Source organism: Apostichopus japonicus, chromosome 2 (genome assembly GCF_037975245.1).
Source record: "Apostichopus japonicus isolate 1M-3 chromosome 2, ASM3797524v1, whole genome shotgun sequence".
In the NCBI taxonomy this organism is placed as follows: Eukaryota; Metazoa; Echinodermata; class Holothuroidea; order Aspidochirotida; family Stichopodidae; genus Apostichopus; species Apostichopus japonicus.
This window is the reverse complement of record NC_092562.1, coordinates 24,635,151-24,654,044: the sequence shown is the minus strand read 5'-3', so window position 1 is coordinate 24,654,044 and position 18,894 is coordinate 24,635,151. Positions and strand designations below refer to the sequence as shown.

Genomic DNA, 18,894 nt, shown 5'->3' with positions numbered 1-18,894 from the left:
TAGGTCGAGATTTTTTGGTGAAGAAATGAGCCCTATCTTGTGGTTTACGGCCTCTCTGTTCCCGTTTTATATAATATAGCAAATTGATATGAAAAGTGAAAATCAACCATATATCGCCATATTCCCCCCGAGTTGACTTTGACTGGCTTGACGACATTGCTGGAAATTGACTGTATCTTTCCCTTAGCATCCTTTTCATGGCAAAGATATTAAAATTTTGATGATGCTTTTCTGAAGGCATCTGGCAACAGCAGTATGAATGATGTAATCATGGTGTGAAGGCAAACAAAGATGATTACTGAAGGATTGTGAAATGTTTCGAGACAGTTATAAGTAATATTTATAAAGCGCATAATCAGCAAAGCTGCTCAAATCGCTTTACAAATGTAAAACCTAAAAACAAATAGTAACAAAACCTAAATATGAAATATATAGAACCAATAAGGCTCAAAATGTAAAAGCCTAAAGCAACAATATTAAAAACACCCATACTAAAAAAAAAAAAAAAAAAAAGGCTAAGAATTAAGTAAATAGTTCCAAACGTAGTATACATATTACAAATTAAAACACAGTCAATTACAGTGCCATCAAAAACTTGCCATGTTGCCCATTTCAAAAATTATGCCAGTATCATGACCGCATAGTCATGTTTTCAGTTTTATGGTCTCTTGTTACAATTGTTGGAAGTTTTCCGCAGGTGATGAAAAATATATATGATTTTTGAGGTCACAATGAAGCACACTTCATCGGTAGTTTGAGTGGTGAAGTTCCCAACGGGCGCTTTCCACCTTGCCAAAAAGAACGAGATTTTCAAGAATACCAGAATATTAATCATTGTGAAAGTAGAGGTGGGTTCGCAACCTTATGCAACATTGTTTTATTTCATCAAAGGAAGGGAAGTGGGGGGGGGGCATGGTGGAGGGGAGAATGCAATCTTAATTTTAGTTTAAACCAACACTCCTGTGTTTTAAGAGTCGTTGAGAATGTTACATACCAAAAGCTTAAATTTAGAAATTTGATAAATCATACTTTCAGTTATGAAATATGTTATTTCAGTCGGCTGAGTAATCTCATCAAAGAAACGAATGACATGTAAGTAAGTTAATTAGGAATGACTACAATTAACGGTTGTGAAAGTAGGCAATTCGCATGTGTCCTTGAAAATGCACAAACTTAAATGTTTCTGTTATTTTCAGGAATATTTTGTAACTTTCCACAATATTTGGGTCAAATGTAATTCCCTGTTAGATAAAAAAGTGGAGTAGGATAGTTTGTTTAGTGAATAAGTACCATACAACATAGAGATGTGTCCATACAACATAGACATGTGTCCATACAACATACCATACAACATAGACGTATTTGTTTTTACAACATAGATATGTGTCTAGAAGTATGATGTTCAGTACTGAATGAAAGCTTCCTCCTTTGATTGTACCATAAGCTGGTAACCAGAGATGATGCAGGGGTAGTTAACATTTTTTTGACAGATAGAGCACAAAGGATAATTCTTTGTGTTCAATCATCACCTTTCATACATAAATGACTTCTAATGTTTGCAAAAAATGTGTCAAAAACAGTATTAAAGTACTAAATTATCCAGACCTGTATAGATATGAAGGTCTTCATCTGACAAATTCAACCTAGAATCGATCGATTACGGATAAATTTATTCCATATCCAACGACTCATGTAGGTACAATTATGCAGGGCATATAGCCTCAGTATTGTTCCTGTATTAAAACTGTCTTTTACCAATACAGTGTCTTTTGTTGTTGTTAAGGCCTGCAACATTAACAGTGCACCTTTCAGCACGTCTTCCCCATAACCAATGTACAGTACGCATGGTTGAATGTTTGTATTATACGGTTGTGGCAAATGCAATGTTCAATCCCAAAATTTGTACTGTATTTCGCACTATCAGATACATTCCACAATGTTCAGAATGTAACATTGGCATTCTACTGTACTCTGCAGTATGATAAAGCAGTAGGGTTACTAAGATCTTTTCCTTACTTGAATATTGTCATTTTGAGGCAACTCTCAATACTGTAACTTGTAAAGAGTCTTATTGGAAATTAGATGATATGATGGATTTGGGAAGGTAACCGTTTCCCTATAGATTGTCCTGCATTTGCATATATTCTTGTGTTTCATCGAAAGAAATCCCTTATAAATGAGATACAAGGCAGTAGCGATGTGACCGTGACATTTACACCCTTCACTATCCCCACCCCCACCCCACTCCCCACATCTCTTAACCCTGATCAGTTTACTCATGACAGGCACTCACTGCACGATTCTTCAGTGAAAGAGGACCTTAAGTCCTCATAAGATCAAATTGTAGTTGTCATTAGGTTAATTTAAAGCTTTCAGACATTAAACAACGTAGTGGTAGATTATTCATCGGAGGGCATCCCTGCTTCCAAACTAGACGACAAAACCATAATCTCTCGACATGTTCAGGATCGCTTGCTCTGCTCTTGGTGTTGAGTGGAGTCCTTGCTTGGATTTTTTATTCTGGTATCAATGGACTTTCTTTCTGTTTTTGTTTTTGAGGCAGCTTTGTTCTCCAGCATCACAAGCTGGATGATGCTGGACAAGGTACTGCAACTTTATCGTTCTCGTTATCGTCCTCGTTATCGTCCTCGTTATCGTTGAGAAAGTCGTTGGATGAATAGGAATACTGTACACCTTCATCCATCAGATGGGGGGTATGTTAGATGGTGGTCCTGGGAGCTGGAGTTGGAGGGAATAGTAAAGCCTTTGTGTTGTACGCAGGTGTTCATCCACACTTTTACCTTAAAACAGGTTTTGTAGCATTTAGTTTTGGTAAATGTTTCGCTACCTGTTTCATTCCAAAATTCTATTAAAATGTAGTTCCATACCATGACTGGTTCTAGATTTTAATATTTTTATCAAGAATGATGAAAAAGATTGAAACTTTTGTAAACTACCCATTACATTAAAAAAATAAAATAAATAAATACTGATTCACATTTATATTCATTTCCTGGAATAGTCTTTAACAGTTTGATCAATTAACAAATAGCCAGTGGGTTTATAAATAGAAATAATACTGAACAAACATGCAATACAGGGATAGAACTGAATTAATATGGTTTACCAATGCTAGGGTTCATTACACTTAACTCCAAGCTACTACCATCCAAGCTACTGCAGTTTGAAGGTATCGCTGAGAACCCCCCCGTTCCCTGCTGTGAAAGCAAACATTGGCTCACTGGCATCAAGTCACATACATAGGAGCGCAATAAATGCACAGGGATTGCTGCTCTAGCAGTATCCATCGGGCGGGTTAGAAAACAAGAGCTCTCATTTTAAAAGCAAAATTATAAAATGATTCTGTCATTCTTCTGTCTCTTGACAGTATGCAATTTGTCCAGATAATTTAGAAGTAAGTAAACCTATTACATGTGTCATTTGTACTATCCAAGAGCTTTTGCGTATTCATGTCCCATTATGAATATGTATGTTAATATTGCATAATCAACAAAATGGTCAATATTTTTGGTCTTCTCCCCCTTCATTTCTGTATGGGTTTCTTTGCTTGCCTTCCTTGTAGATGTGTTTTTTTTTTTTCTTCATTCCGTTTTGCATGACACCCAATTCTCCTTGCCTTGCCTCTTCACCACATCTCACTGTCCCTCCCCATCTTGTCACTGGTGTGTGTAGTAAAATACATATAATAATAATCACCCATGAACCAACTTCACTTCATTTTCCTGCCATCAATGAGGGCATTTTTTTTCCTGACTGATTAATTTAGTTGTCAAATTGTCCGCCTTGTAATGTGTGTGAGTTTTGTAGGGGACAGGAAAATTTAATTGTGGAAAAGTCATAGGTACTGTACCTTTAAACTTTAAAACTCCTTTTCCCGGGGTTCTGGTTTAGGTGACTCAGAGTTTAGCTTGTGTAGCGAGCTTTGTTGAAAGTTAAGAATTGATAACGTTCTGTCTCACGGTATATTTTTGTTGCAAGATTTATCAAAGCTATTATTAAGCTAACGATCATTATTTCCCATTATTAAATCATTTTTATGATCTTAACATAACAAAGAAAGTGAAAGAGAAAGAAAGAAGAATAAAAGCAAAGAACAACAAATGAAAAATAGAAGGAAATGAGTGCCATTACAGGTGAGAATTAAATGTCAATTCCTCATAAATATTCAACTACTAAACGAAGGAGCAGGTGCTCGGCAAAATAATCCGTTCCATTAAGCCGCTGAAATGGCACTGGGAATGAAGAATTTAGGCATATCGGTTGGCAATCGATACAAAGTAATACATCAGCTGTGCATGACACAAACCTATTTTTTGTGTAAAGGATTATAAAACTGTTAGGAACTCGCTATCTTGAATGACAAGATGACGTATCCAAAATGACTTTGAACTTGTAGATCTCTTAGTTGAAACAAATTATCTGTGAATAATTACTACTTTATTTCGCACGATATTTCCAGAGGTAAGACTGGAAAAATAAAGTAGGTCAATTCCTGAATGGCATTCTTAGAAGGAGGATCTGGGTGGGCGGAGTCACAGTGTTAGAGTTGAGGGCGCAGTGCCACAAATGATACCAGAAAGTAGGTTAGGTAAATGAGGAAAGTGCATGAGTAGAGTGGAGACAAGTAAGTATCGTTGCTCCTAAGACCCCATCTCATCTCTGGGTATGGGCACTCCAACAGTATTCAGTCCTTGGTATTCCCTCCTCTGTTGTCTCTACAATAAAGTCTCTTTAATATTGTTTACATTTAACTCCTGACTAAGTACAGAATTGAGTAAATTGGAAACAAAATTTGTTTGAGACTGTACCATGCTGTTTGAATGTTAAGAAGAATTGAAAGATCTATTTTTAGAAAGTGTAGGGGGATGGTCAGGGTTTTGGGGGTGGGGTGGGTGTGGAGGGGGGGTAAGGGTTAGGATTGATGATATCATAACACTTCTATGCAGAAAGGGCACCCTTTTTCCTTCTTCAGCCATTTTCATAAAATCTAAACAAGGGTTTAAAATAACTAAAAAAAACAAAGACCGCTGCTTAACAAGGATTTAAAATAGGATTTAAATGAGCTAAGACCGTTACTTAATTTAGAAAATGAGAGGTGGAGAGGTACCGTGAAGTACTTATGAAAGGATAAATCAAGTCATGGATAATTTTGTGTTTTACCGAATAGTCAAAACTTTGAGAAGAAGGAAATGATTATGCTGCTGAAAATATCAAGTTTAAATGATGTAATGTTACTAACAGTTTGTAGTAACTTATATTTAGCAAATATTAAATTTAACTTTATGATGCAATAAGTTGCAATCTGTATGTACACATTTTAAACTTTATATTTTGTTATATATTTATTCCCTTCTATAGTGTATCATTGCTAACTACTGTACCTGCTACAGGTTCATTGTATTGGACTAACAATGAAGGTTTTAACTGCAGTTGACCTAGTGTTTTTTTCCAAATTGTTGTTTAATGTCACGCTTTAAAGCACTAGGAGTATGGACAGTCAGTATGAAGTAAAAATAAGAATTGTTTCTATTTATAGATAAAGTTTATGAAATGTTCATAATGAGGGTACACAAACTTTTGCTTCTCAAGCACGATGTGTGACGCATGAGAAAATTGAACCCAATTGGCTAGCAGTAATAACACATGACAGTAAAGATACAATATGCACACTTACTGGAACCTACCATTTTTGCCATGGGTGAACGATATCTATATATTGCATTTAGTTTTGTACTAGTGTTAGAATCACATTTAGATCATTCCATTGTTTTCTTGCATGTGGGATTATCTTTTGTAGAGTTCAGCAGGTAGAAGTGTAGCCTAGATTGATCAATCAGAATTTTTTTTTACAGTTCACCTCAACCTTGAACTTTTATGTACCCCCCCCTTTTGTATGTTATACTGTTTTCCAAGAAAAAAATAAAATGTGGAGCTGTTTAAGTGTTACTCAAAGACCAAATGCTTTTTACAAAACAGTATTCAAGAAAATACACATAGTAAACAGTATAGCTTTATAGTTTATACCAAATGAACATACAGGGGCATGGAATAAGGTGGAGGAGGAATAGTAAAGTGCTGCATGCCATCTTGAACTATTCCATGCTAATCTTTTCATAAATTGGAAAACCTAAGGGAAAGATTTTGTGCTTCCATCATCACAAATGGTTTCATAATTCATTAGTAAATTTGTCATCAGGTTTTTTCCTCCACAGCTGTTGTAGTTTTGCAAGGTTATTTTTTGGTGTTGCTGGTAGTCCAATGTCATTTCACTGTTTTCCCATAGATGTTGCATGCTGTAGAAATAATCAGTTTATTTAATTCCATCAATCAAGCTATCGCCTTACCTCTGTAGGAAGTTATTCACCAAAATTGCAGACTGCATTAGACACAGAAGAGCTCTTTTGGTTGTTGGATAATTAATTTATAAAACAATGGAAAGAAATTTTCTGTTTATGTTGGAAAATATACAAGAATGGAGTAAAATCTGATAATTGAGGAAGGAAGACAAAAAGAAACCAAAATACAATAGGCTATTGTTGTGTGGAATTCTCCTTCATCCAGTAATCTCTCAGAGAATGTGGAAGAGCTCTCTCAACGGTAAAACAAGAAGACCACAGTTTGTTACGAGGTGATTTCCCCTCGGATTACAGAGAACAGATCTCTCTTTTCATTCAGATTTGAAATTTAGGACAAATATTTCGATTTCATTTTTTGGAAAAATCCAGTTTGAAGCTTACAGCCTTATTTCTGTGGTGGGGATGGGGAGGGGAAAGGTAACATTGTTTTCTGGGTTTGATTGTTTGAAGTCTGCTTTCAAGTGAATACTCCCGAGGTGGTGTAGAACTGCTGTTTAAGCTCTGCTCTAATCAGCTGTTTGCTCCATGCATAGTAATTTCCCAATGCTTTTCATTACTGGGGATGATTTGCCTCTAACATAAATACATTGTTTGTCACATCTAGGTACTGTACTCCAACTTTAATTTAATCATGTTTTCATGTTGTTGCAAATTAAATTTTACATATTTAATTGCAAATTGAATTTTACATATTAAGTTGCACGTTTCTAATTAACTTTCATATTTTTTGGTTGTTGTTTTGATTTTTCAAAATGACTGACATGTTTGACCATGGCGTTATTGGTGAAAGTTGCTTTCAACATTTCTGTTTTTTCAAATGAAAAGGGGATTTTATACCTTAACCTGAACTTGATGTATTAAACATCAAAATTTTGCATAAAATATGGAAATGAATTAGGAAAGAAAAATAAATTTTGTTTAAGCTTAGTACAGTAGTTCTTTTGTTGTTTACGTGAGAAAAAAAATGTTACAGAGAAAAGTTATGATCTTTATGCAGAATACGTTTTGCAGAGGATTAAATTGTATTATTTTGCTTTCAAAACTGTACATAGTCAAGTCCACCAGAATTGTATTTATACCCTATCCCTGCCCTGGTATTGTTTTCTTTGAATGTGCTTTTGTGAATATTTATTGTTTTGTTAAATGCTTTTGTGAATATTTATTGTTTTGATATGTGTTATTGTAATATTTCGTGCACGTCTTCACTGTAGCTGGTTCCGTTCCGATCTTTTGTTAAAGTAAGCTTTCTTTTATTTGTTTTTATCATTTGCTCTGTCTCTTCTTAAATCATTGCCTGCTCCTCAATTTATCCTCTCTATTGTTTTATTATGTAATACTAATTTGGGAATAAGGGAATAAGGGAAAGCATTGTTGATGTATGAATATGATGCATTATAAAATGTACAAATATTGCGGTGGTGAAATTGTTCTTGGTTGCGTAACTTTATGGTGTAGGATTTAAGAATTCTTTTTAAGCCATGTTTCGTACTCTTGGTTTTAATATTTTATCATAATCAAATGGCTCAAATACTTGATCTATGTGGAGAGGGGGGCTGGTTAAAATGTGGTGAGGGGGGCTGGTTAAAATACTTGATCTATCCGGAGAGGGGGGCTGGTTAAAATACTTGATCTATATGGAGATGGGGCTGGTTAAAATACTTGATCTATACGAAGAGGGGGGGGGGATGTGGTGAAAATACTTGATCTATATATGGAGATGGGGCTGGATGGGGATGGAGAGTACACTAATACAAGGGTGTTTGAAGGGGCTAAATGGGCATGAGGGCATTATGGGCTGTGAAGGGTCAGAATGGAGATGGGTGAGGTAATAGGTTTTCAAGGGGCTGCATGGGGATAGGAAAATTTTGGGGTTAGAGTGACTGGATACATATATATAGATGGGTGCATATAAATGGGGAGGGGGGACATATAGATGGGGACATATAGATGGGGGAGGGGAGGGCAGTTACAGTATTTTAAAGAGATGGATGGGTATGAGGCGATATATTGAGAGAAGTGTTTCTGTCATAATATAGCATCACTTCCAATCTTGTGTTTCCATATACACTCTGAGAATAAGGAAACCAATATTTTGTTTTTAAGTTGTGATAATATTATTATCATATTCACAGGTTAGTCTTTTCTTACATTCTCTGGTCATTTTAGCCACTTAAACATTTTGCTATAACACTGCTATTCTTGAAAAGGGAATCAGTTTATTCAATCCGAAGTAAAAGCAATGTAAAATTATTTAATTCACATTAATGTTTAATATTAAGTAACATGGAAGTAATTATGTGTGAAAAAAAGGTACCTAAGTAATTACTTGAAGATTACTTAAATTTGAAACATTAATATGATTTGAATAATTTTCATTTCTTTAACTTTATATTGTTAATGCAAAACTCTTCAGCGCTCTTTATATGTATGTCATTTCACCAGACGACTGCTTGCCTCTTCACTATACCATGGAAAGACACTTTAGTGTACTTGTCATAATTTCAATGCTGTTTTACATTTCCAGTTATCACGAGACAAAAGTTCTATCCTGCTCTGCAGAAGGCTGTGGCTTGTGTGTTTGATATTTATTAAGTAGACAATCTTGTCATGCTGTAGTTATACAAAATTCACTATTCATTAACCATAGTTGCAAAACCAGCGTTAATCTCAGAAAATTTAAAAAGGAAATATTCTTTTTGCTCTCCAGCCCCCCAACTGCTCCCAACTAAATAAACTTGCTGTAAGGAGAAGATAACTTAGTTCACCAGATAATGACAGTATAGCTCCCCTCCTGTTGGCCCCCTCCTGTACCCCTTTTTTGCCCATTCTGTGCCCCTTCTTTGCCTCCCTCCCCCATCCTGGCCACCTCCATAATTATTACAATCACAAGAGTCATGCTTTTAACTCTTCCAAAATTTGTTGCAACCCTCCAACATATTTCGGCAACCCTAGAAAGGGTCGCAACCCCCAGTGTAAAATACCATGATTGTACTGACTGAACTATACTGTTCTGTACTGTACTGTACTGAACTATACTGTTCTGTACTGTACTGAACGGTACTGACTGTACTGTACTGAATGGTACGTTACTGTACTGTACTGTACTGAACGGTACTAACTGTACTGTACTGAAATGTACTGAACGGTACTGACTGTACCGTACTGAATGGTACGTTACTGTACTGTACTGTTCTGTACTGTACTGAACGGTACGTTACTGTACCGTACTGACTGTACTGTACCGTACTGACTGTACTTAACTAACTGTACTGTACTGACTGTACTGTACTGTACTGAATGGTACATTACTGTACTGTATTGTACTGACTGTACCGTACTGTACTGACTGTACTGTACTGTACTGACTGTACTGTACTGACTATACTGGTATTCAAACTTTTACTGTACTGTACTTTAACACTGTACTGACTGTACTGCACTGTACAGAACAGTACAGTTCAGTACTGTACTGTAGCTGCTCCTCCACAGTTCTTGAATTCTGCATTAATTTCTGCCATCTCATTTCCAGGTACCCCTGTACCTATATATCTTTATAACGTACTGTGGCTAGTTTTTATACGAAAGTACAGTAGTAGTTGATGAATTAATTCCCTCTATTTTCACTATAGGGTTCAAGTGCTACATGCTTTCACTGTGCTGTGCACACTGCTCTTAATTTCTGCAATCTCACTCTTCTGATGTATACATATATTATATATATTACAATGCTAGCCATCTTGGTTTTCTCTTGCAGTATATAAATCATATTTCATCAGTCACATTTTATTGCCTATGCTGGTATGTGTATGTACTTACAGTACAGCTGTGTTAATATCTATCTGTGTCCTAAGGTGCCTAGCTTTTTTAAGACATATAAAACTCTCTGCTGTAGCTGCAAAGGTCGACCTCTTTGGGTTCAGCTGACCAGGATGAGGATCATAATGAAAATATCTGTCTCTTTCTTGTTTAGTTTGGAGTGAATATTTCAGGATGGATAAAAGTAAGGATTTCTTGAGATCAGTACCAGAAGAATTATTCTTATATATCATCTGAGAAGTGAAAACCTGCATCAATATTTTCAAAATATGCACATGTGTTAAACTTGCAGCCACTTTAACTGAAAATTGCAAAGCTTCTATGGCTATGTTCTTAAAAAGAGTATCAGTTACTGCCACGGACTGATGAACCCCTGTCCCCCCCTGCCTCTAAGAAGCCCGCCCTCTTCTCAAACGGCCATCCTTGCCTGCAAGTTCAATGGTACGAGCTACAGTATCTTGACCTTTGTAAATCTGTCCAGAGTTAAACTTCCATTGAATAATGTTTACTGCCTGGTACTGTAATATTTGATTTAGCCAGTGAGAAGTACAGTACTATTAAAATGTGATGGGTTCTACCATTCTATTGGAAGGTACCATTTCTATTGGGAGGTGATTGCTTCATTGGGTGGTATATACATTATATGTGTTTGTTTTTGCAATTGGTGTATGGTTACATGCTTCATTGCCTGTGTACATTAGGATTGTATAAAACGTTTTGAAATGTTTTGAAATTATTACCCTCTTTGGTGGCTTGCCCCTATTTTGTCTGTACTGTTTATTGCTGCACTTGACCCCAACACTGATGCACTGGTCACCATTCATATATATGTGTTAATAACAAGTGCCAGTACAAAAACTGTATGTGTTTCAACCTGTAACAACACATGTCGTTCAAGTTTGCTGGCCTACATGTGGGTTATGTACAGTATTGGACTTGGAAAAATAAAGTGTTCTTATAGAAAGAAAAAAAGTGGTGAGTTAGTGGGACTTTTATTAAAGAAGTAGATGTATAGCATTGAATTAACTGTAATTTAGTGTTAGTATATGGTTAAGAGCCTGAAAACTCTGTGTTATACTGTATTGCAGGTGTATGCTGTTGATTGTACACTTAAATATGTCTTGTGAAACAAGGTACTGTAGTCCCAGCAGTTGGAATGTACCGATTTGTGTTTGTTAATTATATCATGTTATCTATTTAAACTGTTGTTCCCCCTCTGTGAACTTTAAAGGCAGGATATAGTAGATAGCATTTTTGAAGATGGTACATTTACTTTGATTGTGTCTTTATATACATTATCATAAAGTGATCTAACGTCTGCATATCATTTAATGTCGATGTCTTGTGATTGAGTTAACGATTACCTCTGTTAAACGGTGGTTATAGTTGTTGATGTTTGTCTTTCATAGCTCTACCTGTGTTGAAGCATGGTCTGGCAATCTTTGTTGTACCCGGTCTGTCATTAAACATGTACAACCAAACATAATTTATATATACAGTATATTTGTTTTCATTGTAGAACACGGTCTCTCCGGTAAATGGTTTAATGAGCAAGGATGAACGAGAAGATTCTAGCCCAGTGGATGTGCCTTCTTCCAGTAAAGGTACGTCCTATGCTAGCGTAAACGTCATATTACATTGTAGTTTACAGTACCGTAGTGACCGGTTGCTTAGCAAGTGCAGTATCATTTTCTCTCACTTCTAAAAGAATGTAGATACTTTAATTGAAAAGTATATTTAACTGTTAATTTGAATGCTATCGCAGATGTTTGAAATCTTGAGAAAAACCTCTTAAATTTTCCATTTTTCATTGATAGCAATATTTTCTGTCAATATTTTACTATTTTGCTTTTTGAATCAAGTCTTATCTCTGCGCCATATCTGTTTTCATTTCTTCCAGCTGCCCATGCCTCCCATATGTCATCCAACTCTAGTTTAGATAGTATCGAAGCAAACACTTCACCGCAGAGGAATAATCTTGCCAAGAGGGAAAGTATGCCAGCCAGGTCGTATTCCAGCAGCGAGGATGAATTTGAGGATGCTGTGGAGTCTCTCGTTACCAACGATAGGTTAGTCTCCCTCCTCCCCTCCCCTCCCTTCCCCCCTCCCTCCCTCCCTCCCTTCCCCCTCCCTCTGAAATATAACAGTCGGTTCCGCCTGCCATATTTTAAGCTAACAGCATTTGAAAAAGTTGACAAGTTTCATTCAAAAATAGAACTTGAAGCAAGTTACAGGTTTGATGTCATCTAGATCTATGCAAATGAATGCACTCACAGTCACTGGAAAATTGTTCAGTATCTTCACATCCATTGAGGTAACATTAGAACCTTAGTATTCAATCCAAGGTGAAAACGTGGAACAATTCTGTAGCAAATGTGCTGCAACTATGACATCACACCTGTTTTGCCTCAAGTTCTCTTCAGAGTTATAGTCTACAAGGAGTAATTGTTTTTTCCCTGATGCTTGAAAGCTGCTTTTGTTTCTTGAACCTTTGACAATCTCATTGGTTTTGTTTATCATATGTTTGATTTGCACAACAATATTATGACTATCATTCTTGTTTTCTTTATTTTTTGATGTGTCTCCCTTTATAGAAAATAAATATCTGGTTGTACCTCTTTTTTATTTTATTTCAAATCACACACTGATGTACATTAATACTGATATTTGTCTCTCCTTTTGTATCATTTAGGACTACAAACAGTCGTGCTCTTGCAAAACAAAACGTCTATGCAGATGACTCTGAAGAGGATGGTAACTGTCTTGTCTTTTTTCTGGGGTCACAGTTGTGGGTGGGTAGGGACCATTTAGGGGAGGGAGAGGGCACAGGGCTAAGCATCTCTTAGCCTTTATTAATATGGTTGTATTTACTTTAATAATTGCTGAAGCAATGCACATCCCCCACCCCTCATGCCCCACCCCCCCCGCAAAAGAAACTTTTTTCACAGATTTTGCAAAACCTTGGTCTAGCTTGATCATTTATAATCAGTAGTTCATTTCATTGGGTTCAACGATGTTCAGTACTTTACTGGCGGAAAAAACTCAAAGAATTATTGCTAGCAGACAATAGTGATATTTAACAAGGACAATAAAACTGTTCCTACCTGCTATAGGACTAGTTGCCCTCATATCATGCTCACCGGCTTTGGTCAAATGGCTTAAGGCAATGGACTTGGGATTCAAGTATTGCAGGTTCTACCTACTAATGACCAGATCATTACGTTGTGTCTTTGGGCAAGGTACTTTATCTACATTCATCCAGGTGTATAAATGGGGACCTGAGAGGTAAACTTGTAAATACTGTTGCCTTTGTTGGTTCGTGTCAGGACCCTATGGGAAATCCCACAGGGGGACATTGTAGTGCCCCGACAGCGATGTTTGAATGCTACACACCTGACTGTGTTTTGTCTGATAAGTCACTGGTGACCAGGGGTTAAATTGTTGTAAAGAGGTGCGAGAAAGCCCTACCTTGATCAAGACTATAAAATTAACATTTTCTTTACTTTTGGACATCAGGTCATATCACAACAGATGTTTGATACCCCCCCCCCCCCCAAAAAAAAAAGTAACTGACAATTTGTTTGTATCATACTAAAGGGTTTTGAAGTGTTTTCTTGGTATATGTTATGCAAATTGTACACTTGGTGTTGACCTGAGGTCACCAAGCTGCAGCAGCTGCAAAATCCTGCGACAGTGAGGATGAATCAATATCACATGGTAGAGGTTATCTCTACAGAGTAGTGGTGCCTATCGTGTGAAACTTAAATAATCCTATGCAGCCTGGCTGCAATGAAGCTGCAGCTCTCTCAGCATCTCATAGTGGACACATTTCCTTTGTAGCTAAGCTGCTAAATTAGTCCTTGAAGGAATGATCAATTTGGATTTTACTCTTTTGCTGAGATTTGAACTAGGTCAGAATTGATCAGTCAGCAATAGTTTGTGTCGAGGAATTTCCTTTTCCTGTCCGGTTAAATGATGATTCTGCTTTGTGTCTGTCCTACATAGGACCTACTTAGTCCTACATAAGACCTGGATAGTCCTACATAGACCTACATAAGACCTACATAGACCTACATAAGTCCTACATAATGTTTGAGCCAAATATCAAATATCTTGACCTGTTGGGTCTTGGCGCTATTTGTTTAATCACACCTCTTTCTCTTCCCGTTTCCTTCGGCAGCTCTCGACTGTGAGAGCCACGGTAGTGTTATAACACACCTACTGTCTCAGGTTAGGCTTGGCATGGACCTAACCAAAGTCGTACTGCCAACCTTCATCCTTGAAAAACGCTCACTTTTAGAGATGTACGCAGACTTCTTTGCCCATCCTGAATTATTTTCTACGTGAGTTAATCGTACAAGCTTTCTCTACTAGTTTAAGATGTCTCTATTTTGTAATGAAGTGTTTTGATGTCAAGAATAGTTACAATTTATCTTGGGTTTTCAATCGGGTGTCTGCAGAGCTAAATTGGGCGTGCAAAAGATTTTAGGTTCAACCTCCCCCCCCCAAAAAAAAATTGCCCCCTATCTCACAGTAATCAGGTACAGTATGCAGACCATTAAAAGCCTGAGGCATGTGCAGCCAATCAGCCTAACTTTGTACGTCTAGTGTGACTTTGGTTCTGTATGGCCCCTTTGTACCAACCAATGTTTCCTTCATCCCTAATATGATAAAAAAATATATATGCTTGAGATCACAGCCAGCAACACATCTTAAGCAGTAAGGTTTTCAATGATTTCTGTTGTAGGATCTCTACTAGGAAGCTAGGTAACATAGTTTCTATTTCAACATATGTTTGTCAAAGAAATTTATGGTACATAAAACGAACACAACCAGTCAGCATGGCATATTTTGCTTTAAATTCATCATTTTCAGTATTTCTGACATACCGGATGCAAGGGACAGAATGCTCCAAGTGGTAAAGTGGTATCTTTCATCGTTCCATGCCGGAAGAAAAAGCACCGTAGCCAAGAAACCGTACAACCCTCTCCTCGGAGAGGAATTCTACTGTGTCTGGGATGTAGAAGAAAACAGAAACCCCAACAAACCAATAGAAAACTTGGTAAGATTTCAAAATATTACTAGTGTTGTAATTGAGGGTATCACATACATTACTGGTATTACAGGTATTACAGGAATTACTGGTATTACAGGTATAACAGGTATTACAGGTCAAGAATGGTGGCTTAACTGTTACTGCGAAAAGTGTACTCGATGCTATTTTGGATAGAGTATTAAAAGGGTGTTAGCATTCAGTGTGATTATACCTGGTATTTTGTATGGTACAACTTGTGATCAAGGGCAGTTAGATGTTTCCCTCTCCAAGTTGTAGTAAACACACACACTCAAAGGGGTCAGGGGGAGGGGGGTTAATTGATGTAAATTGTTATTTTGTTGTAGCTCAATGTAAATTGTTATTTGGATGTAGCCCAATGTAACTTGTGTTGTGAACTTCAACCTTTCGGTGTCGTCACAAAACATAAGTATGTCAAGCTAAGGGTAATGGAAAATGATTAATTTCAGGTGTATTTTGTCATTTGTCGACAATTATCAATGAAGATCTCTTTTTCAGCAAAATTATTAAATAGAACTGGATTTATGTCAGGGTAGAATCATTGACCTAGAATCAAAGATTAGATTTGTTCATGTTGAATCGTTGAGTTAAATATGAAATATTCACGGTTGACTGGACTTTGTATGAGCCCCCCCCCCCCCACAATAGTAAGACTTATTGTATAATTATTATTATTTTTCTAATATCATCTTTCAGGAACAGGTAACAGACGGTCCCGTCCCTTGGGGTAATGAAGAGCAAGTCGTCTTTGTAGCAGAGCAGGTTTCTCACCATCCACCGAGTATGTTACATTTTAGCTTTACCTTATCTTAACTTCAAATTCAAATTTCAAGAAAATAATTAGCACTGTGATGTAGAAATAACTTTATTGATATCATGTGGTGTCATGAAGACTTTGGATTAAAGAATAATTTTTGTCGTATTGTTTTGTAAATGTGAAAGACAGATTTATTTCACCCAGTTGGGACAATTTTTTCTATAGTGTTTTGGTCCGCTTGAACAGAGCACCTTGTATTGTTGGTACAAGCAGCATGAATATCATGTTTCCATCAGATCAAGGTTAGGAACTGTTTGCACTGACAATACCAGTGATTTGAGAGCATGATATTGGAGTTTAGAGAGGTATTAGCATTAGGAAATTGTCTGTTTATTTTGTGCTTGTATGAATATTCATGAGCTTTACCTATCTTCTCTTACAGTATCTGCGTTTTATGCCGAGTGTGCCGATAAGTTAATGGAATTCAACGCTCACATTTGGACAAAATCAAAATTCCTTGGTCTTTCCATCGGTGTAGAAATGGTGGGGCAAGGTAAAATCGTAAAGAAAAAATTCATACTTTATTATGAAAGTGAATCCAGAGGTCACTGGTTAAAATCCTGAATTGCCATGAATTTTTTCCACTTTTACTCTTTGTAATTATGTTAGTGTCATCCTAATTAAATGCAGCACCCAAATTCAGTTTATGGTAAGTTAACACAGCTCTGGTATTGAAACTGTCCTGAGCTTTTCTTATGTAAGAAATTGCCCATAATTTAGAGCTAAAGAAAGTTTCCTGTAAAATACTTGTAAAGCATAATTTTTGAAAGTCTAAGATTTTATGAAACTTGGTGTTTGTATCAAGTCGTCGTTTGTTTGCTCTCTGCAGCTTGCGTGTCAGACTTGAAACACGAAGAGGAGTATATTGCAACATTCCCAAACGGCTACGGGAGGTCCATTCTGACCGTACCGTGGTTCGAATTGGGTGGTAAATGCAACATCAGCTGTGCCAAGACTGGGTATTCTGCCAACGTGACCTTCCACACAAAACCCTTTTATGGCGGCAAATTACATAGGATCAGTGTAGAAGTTTTGTGAGTATTTTGTTATTTCGACACTTCAAGAGTTTTATTTTGTTGGTCTTGAAGAAGGTCGGTATCTATTTGTTACTAGCATTTTATGACCTATGCAAATTTTCCCCAGATAGTCTTCTTTACCTCACTGTGAGACACTTCACTACATGCAACTCAAACATATTTAGTGATATACATTCTTTCCAAACCATCAAGATAAAGTTTGATTTCAACAGAATTGATATCCTTGATGTAAAAATCATAAAAGTTTGTGGTCATGCCTTTAAGTTTCCCTTGAAGATATATCTAACATGGACAGATGAGGCAACACTTGGGGAGTCAAGTACAGACATATGTTTAGCAGTGGTGCAAGCATCAGGTGCCTGGGGAAAAGTGGGAGGGGGGAGGGAAGGGGTGGATAGGGATGTGAAACAAGGGAAATAAAACATGGCATCATGTGTCTCAAACCTGTTCCACCTGTTCTTTCCTTTTATAAAAGAGGGGATTAAAGTTCTTTTCCTCTTCTGCACAAATTAAATTTGGTTTGGTTTATCATGAAATGTTTCCTTACTTAAATGAATACTGTCAAGCTTGTAAAATTTTGGAGTCATTTATATTCTCGCTAATAATCTGTCGACTACAGGTAATTCCGCAAAATTTACATTTTCAACTTAACCTGGACAAACATTAGTCAGGTGATCAAAATATTGCGTACTATTTCTCAAACTCATTAACTTTGATTTGTTACATTGCATCTTTTCCTTCAGTCACATCACAGACAAGAAACCTTTTGTGACGATAGAGGGCGAATGGAATGCCGAAATGAATGCCAAATGGGCTGACGGTGTAAGTATTAAAGAGAACACCATCACGGTGTCAGAAGGGAGAGTTCTTTTAAACTACTTTATGCATTTCGTTTTCATTTTAACTTGGCACCACTTTGACCACAGAAGTGTATATCTCTCCACACATAACTGGAAACCTTTCATTTCTGCAAACTCTGTATTGAAACAAATTGTCCAGGTGATCCTAATTGATATGACATTCACCGTTTGGTGCAGAACAGAAAATTTTGTGTCCCACAAATTTAATTTAAAAGTTAACGTTTCTCTCATTTTCATTGGCAAATTTGAAAACCTTCAAGTTGAAACCTGAGTTTCATACTTTTTGGTGTAATTTTTTTGTGGAATCAAAGGAACAGATAAACTTTCCTCTGTTACAGAATGTAACGTACGTAACAGATGTTTTATGTAACAGATGATCTCTACAGATGGTCCTCTGTATTATTATCATTTCCCTCATTGATCAAATGTGGAATCACTAGATCGGAGAGATACAATGCTTAATAGAGCCGTAGGAGTTAACCCTGATTTGTATAGTTATAGCGGGATCTTCAGGTGCATGCTCAATATTGGTCATAGCTCATCAAAAACTTAAACCTCTGCAGAGTTATATCTTACACAGCCCATCTTAACAGATCAGCAGTTTTACCTACAGTTCTCTGTATCTTTTTTTTGGGGGGGGGTGTTGGTGGTGGGGGTGGCGGTGGGGGCTTTCACCATTCTTTCACCATGGTTACAATCATCAACAACGTAGCTGTTAGCTACATTATCACATTCGACATGTGAAAAGTTCAGTGGAGAAAATAATGAACTCATAGGTCGGCAAATTCCTATCAAAAAATCTTCAAGCTGTGATTCCCACATAGCAGTTCTCAAGATATAAGAATAATATCTAAAGATATAACAATAATATATGGCACAAAGTTTAAAAGGACTGCAGATGGAAGTTAAAGAG

The 18,894-nt window shown here is 36.8% G+C and overlaps 1 protein-coding gene across 6 annotated transcripts in view; it reads left to right on the top strand.

Moving 5' to 3' along the window:
* Window positions 1-18,894, top strand: part of LOC139983254 (oxysterol-binding protein-related protein 9-like) — a 38,767-nt gene that overhangs the window by 13,568 nt on the left and 6,305 nt on the right. For 3 of the 6 annotated variants that reach the window (XM_071996682.1, XM_071996709.1, XM_071996720.1), the window contains 11 exons: window positions 3,389-3,415; window positions 7,589-7,615; window positions 11,713-11,797; window positions 12,094-12,262; window positions 12,886-12,947; window positions 14,374-14,536; window positions 15,069-15,255; window positions 15,964-16,048; window positions 16,467-16,577; window positions 16,914-17,118; window positions 17,865-17,943. In XM_071996682.1, the coding sequence (XP_071852783.1) occupies window positions 3,389-3,415; window positions 7,589-7,615; window positions 11,713-11,797; window positions 12,094-12,262; window positions 12,886-12,947; window positions 14,374-14,536; window positions 15,069-15,255; window positions 15,964-16,048; window positions 16,467-16,577; window positions 16,914-17,118; window positions 17,865-17,943 (1,200 nt within the window). The remainder of the gene's footprint in view (window positions 1-3,388; window positions 3,416-7,588; window positions 7,616-11,712; window positions 11,798-12,093; window positions 12,263-12,885; window positions 12,948-14,373; window positions 14,537-15,068; window positions 15,256-15,963; window positions 16,049-16,466; window positions 16,578-16,913; window positions 17,119-17,864; window positions 17,944-18,894) is intronic. The other 3 variants (XM_071996688.1, XM_071996695.1, XM_071996701.1) reach the window with 3 other exon arrangements.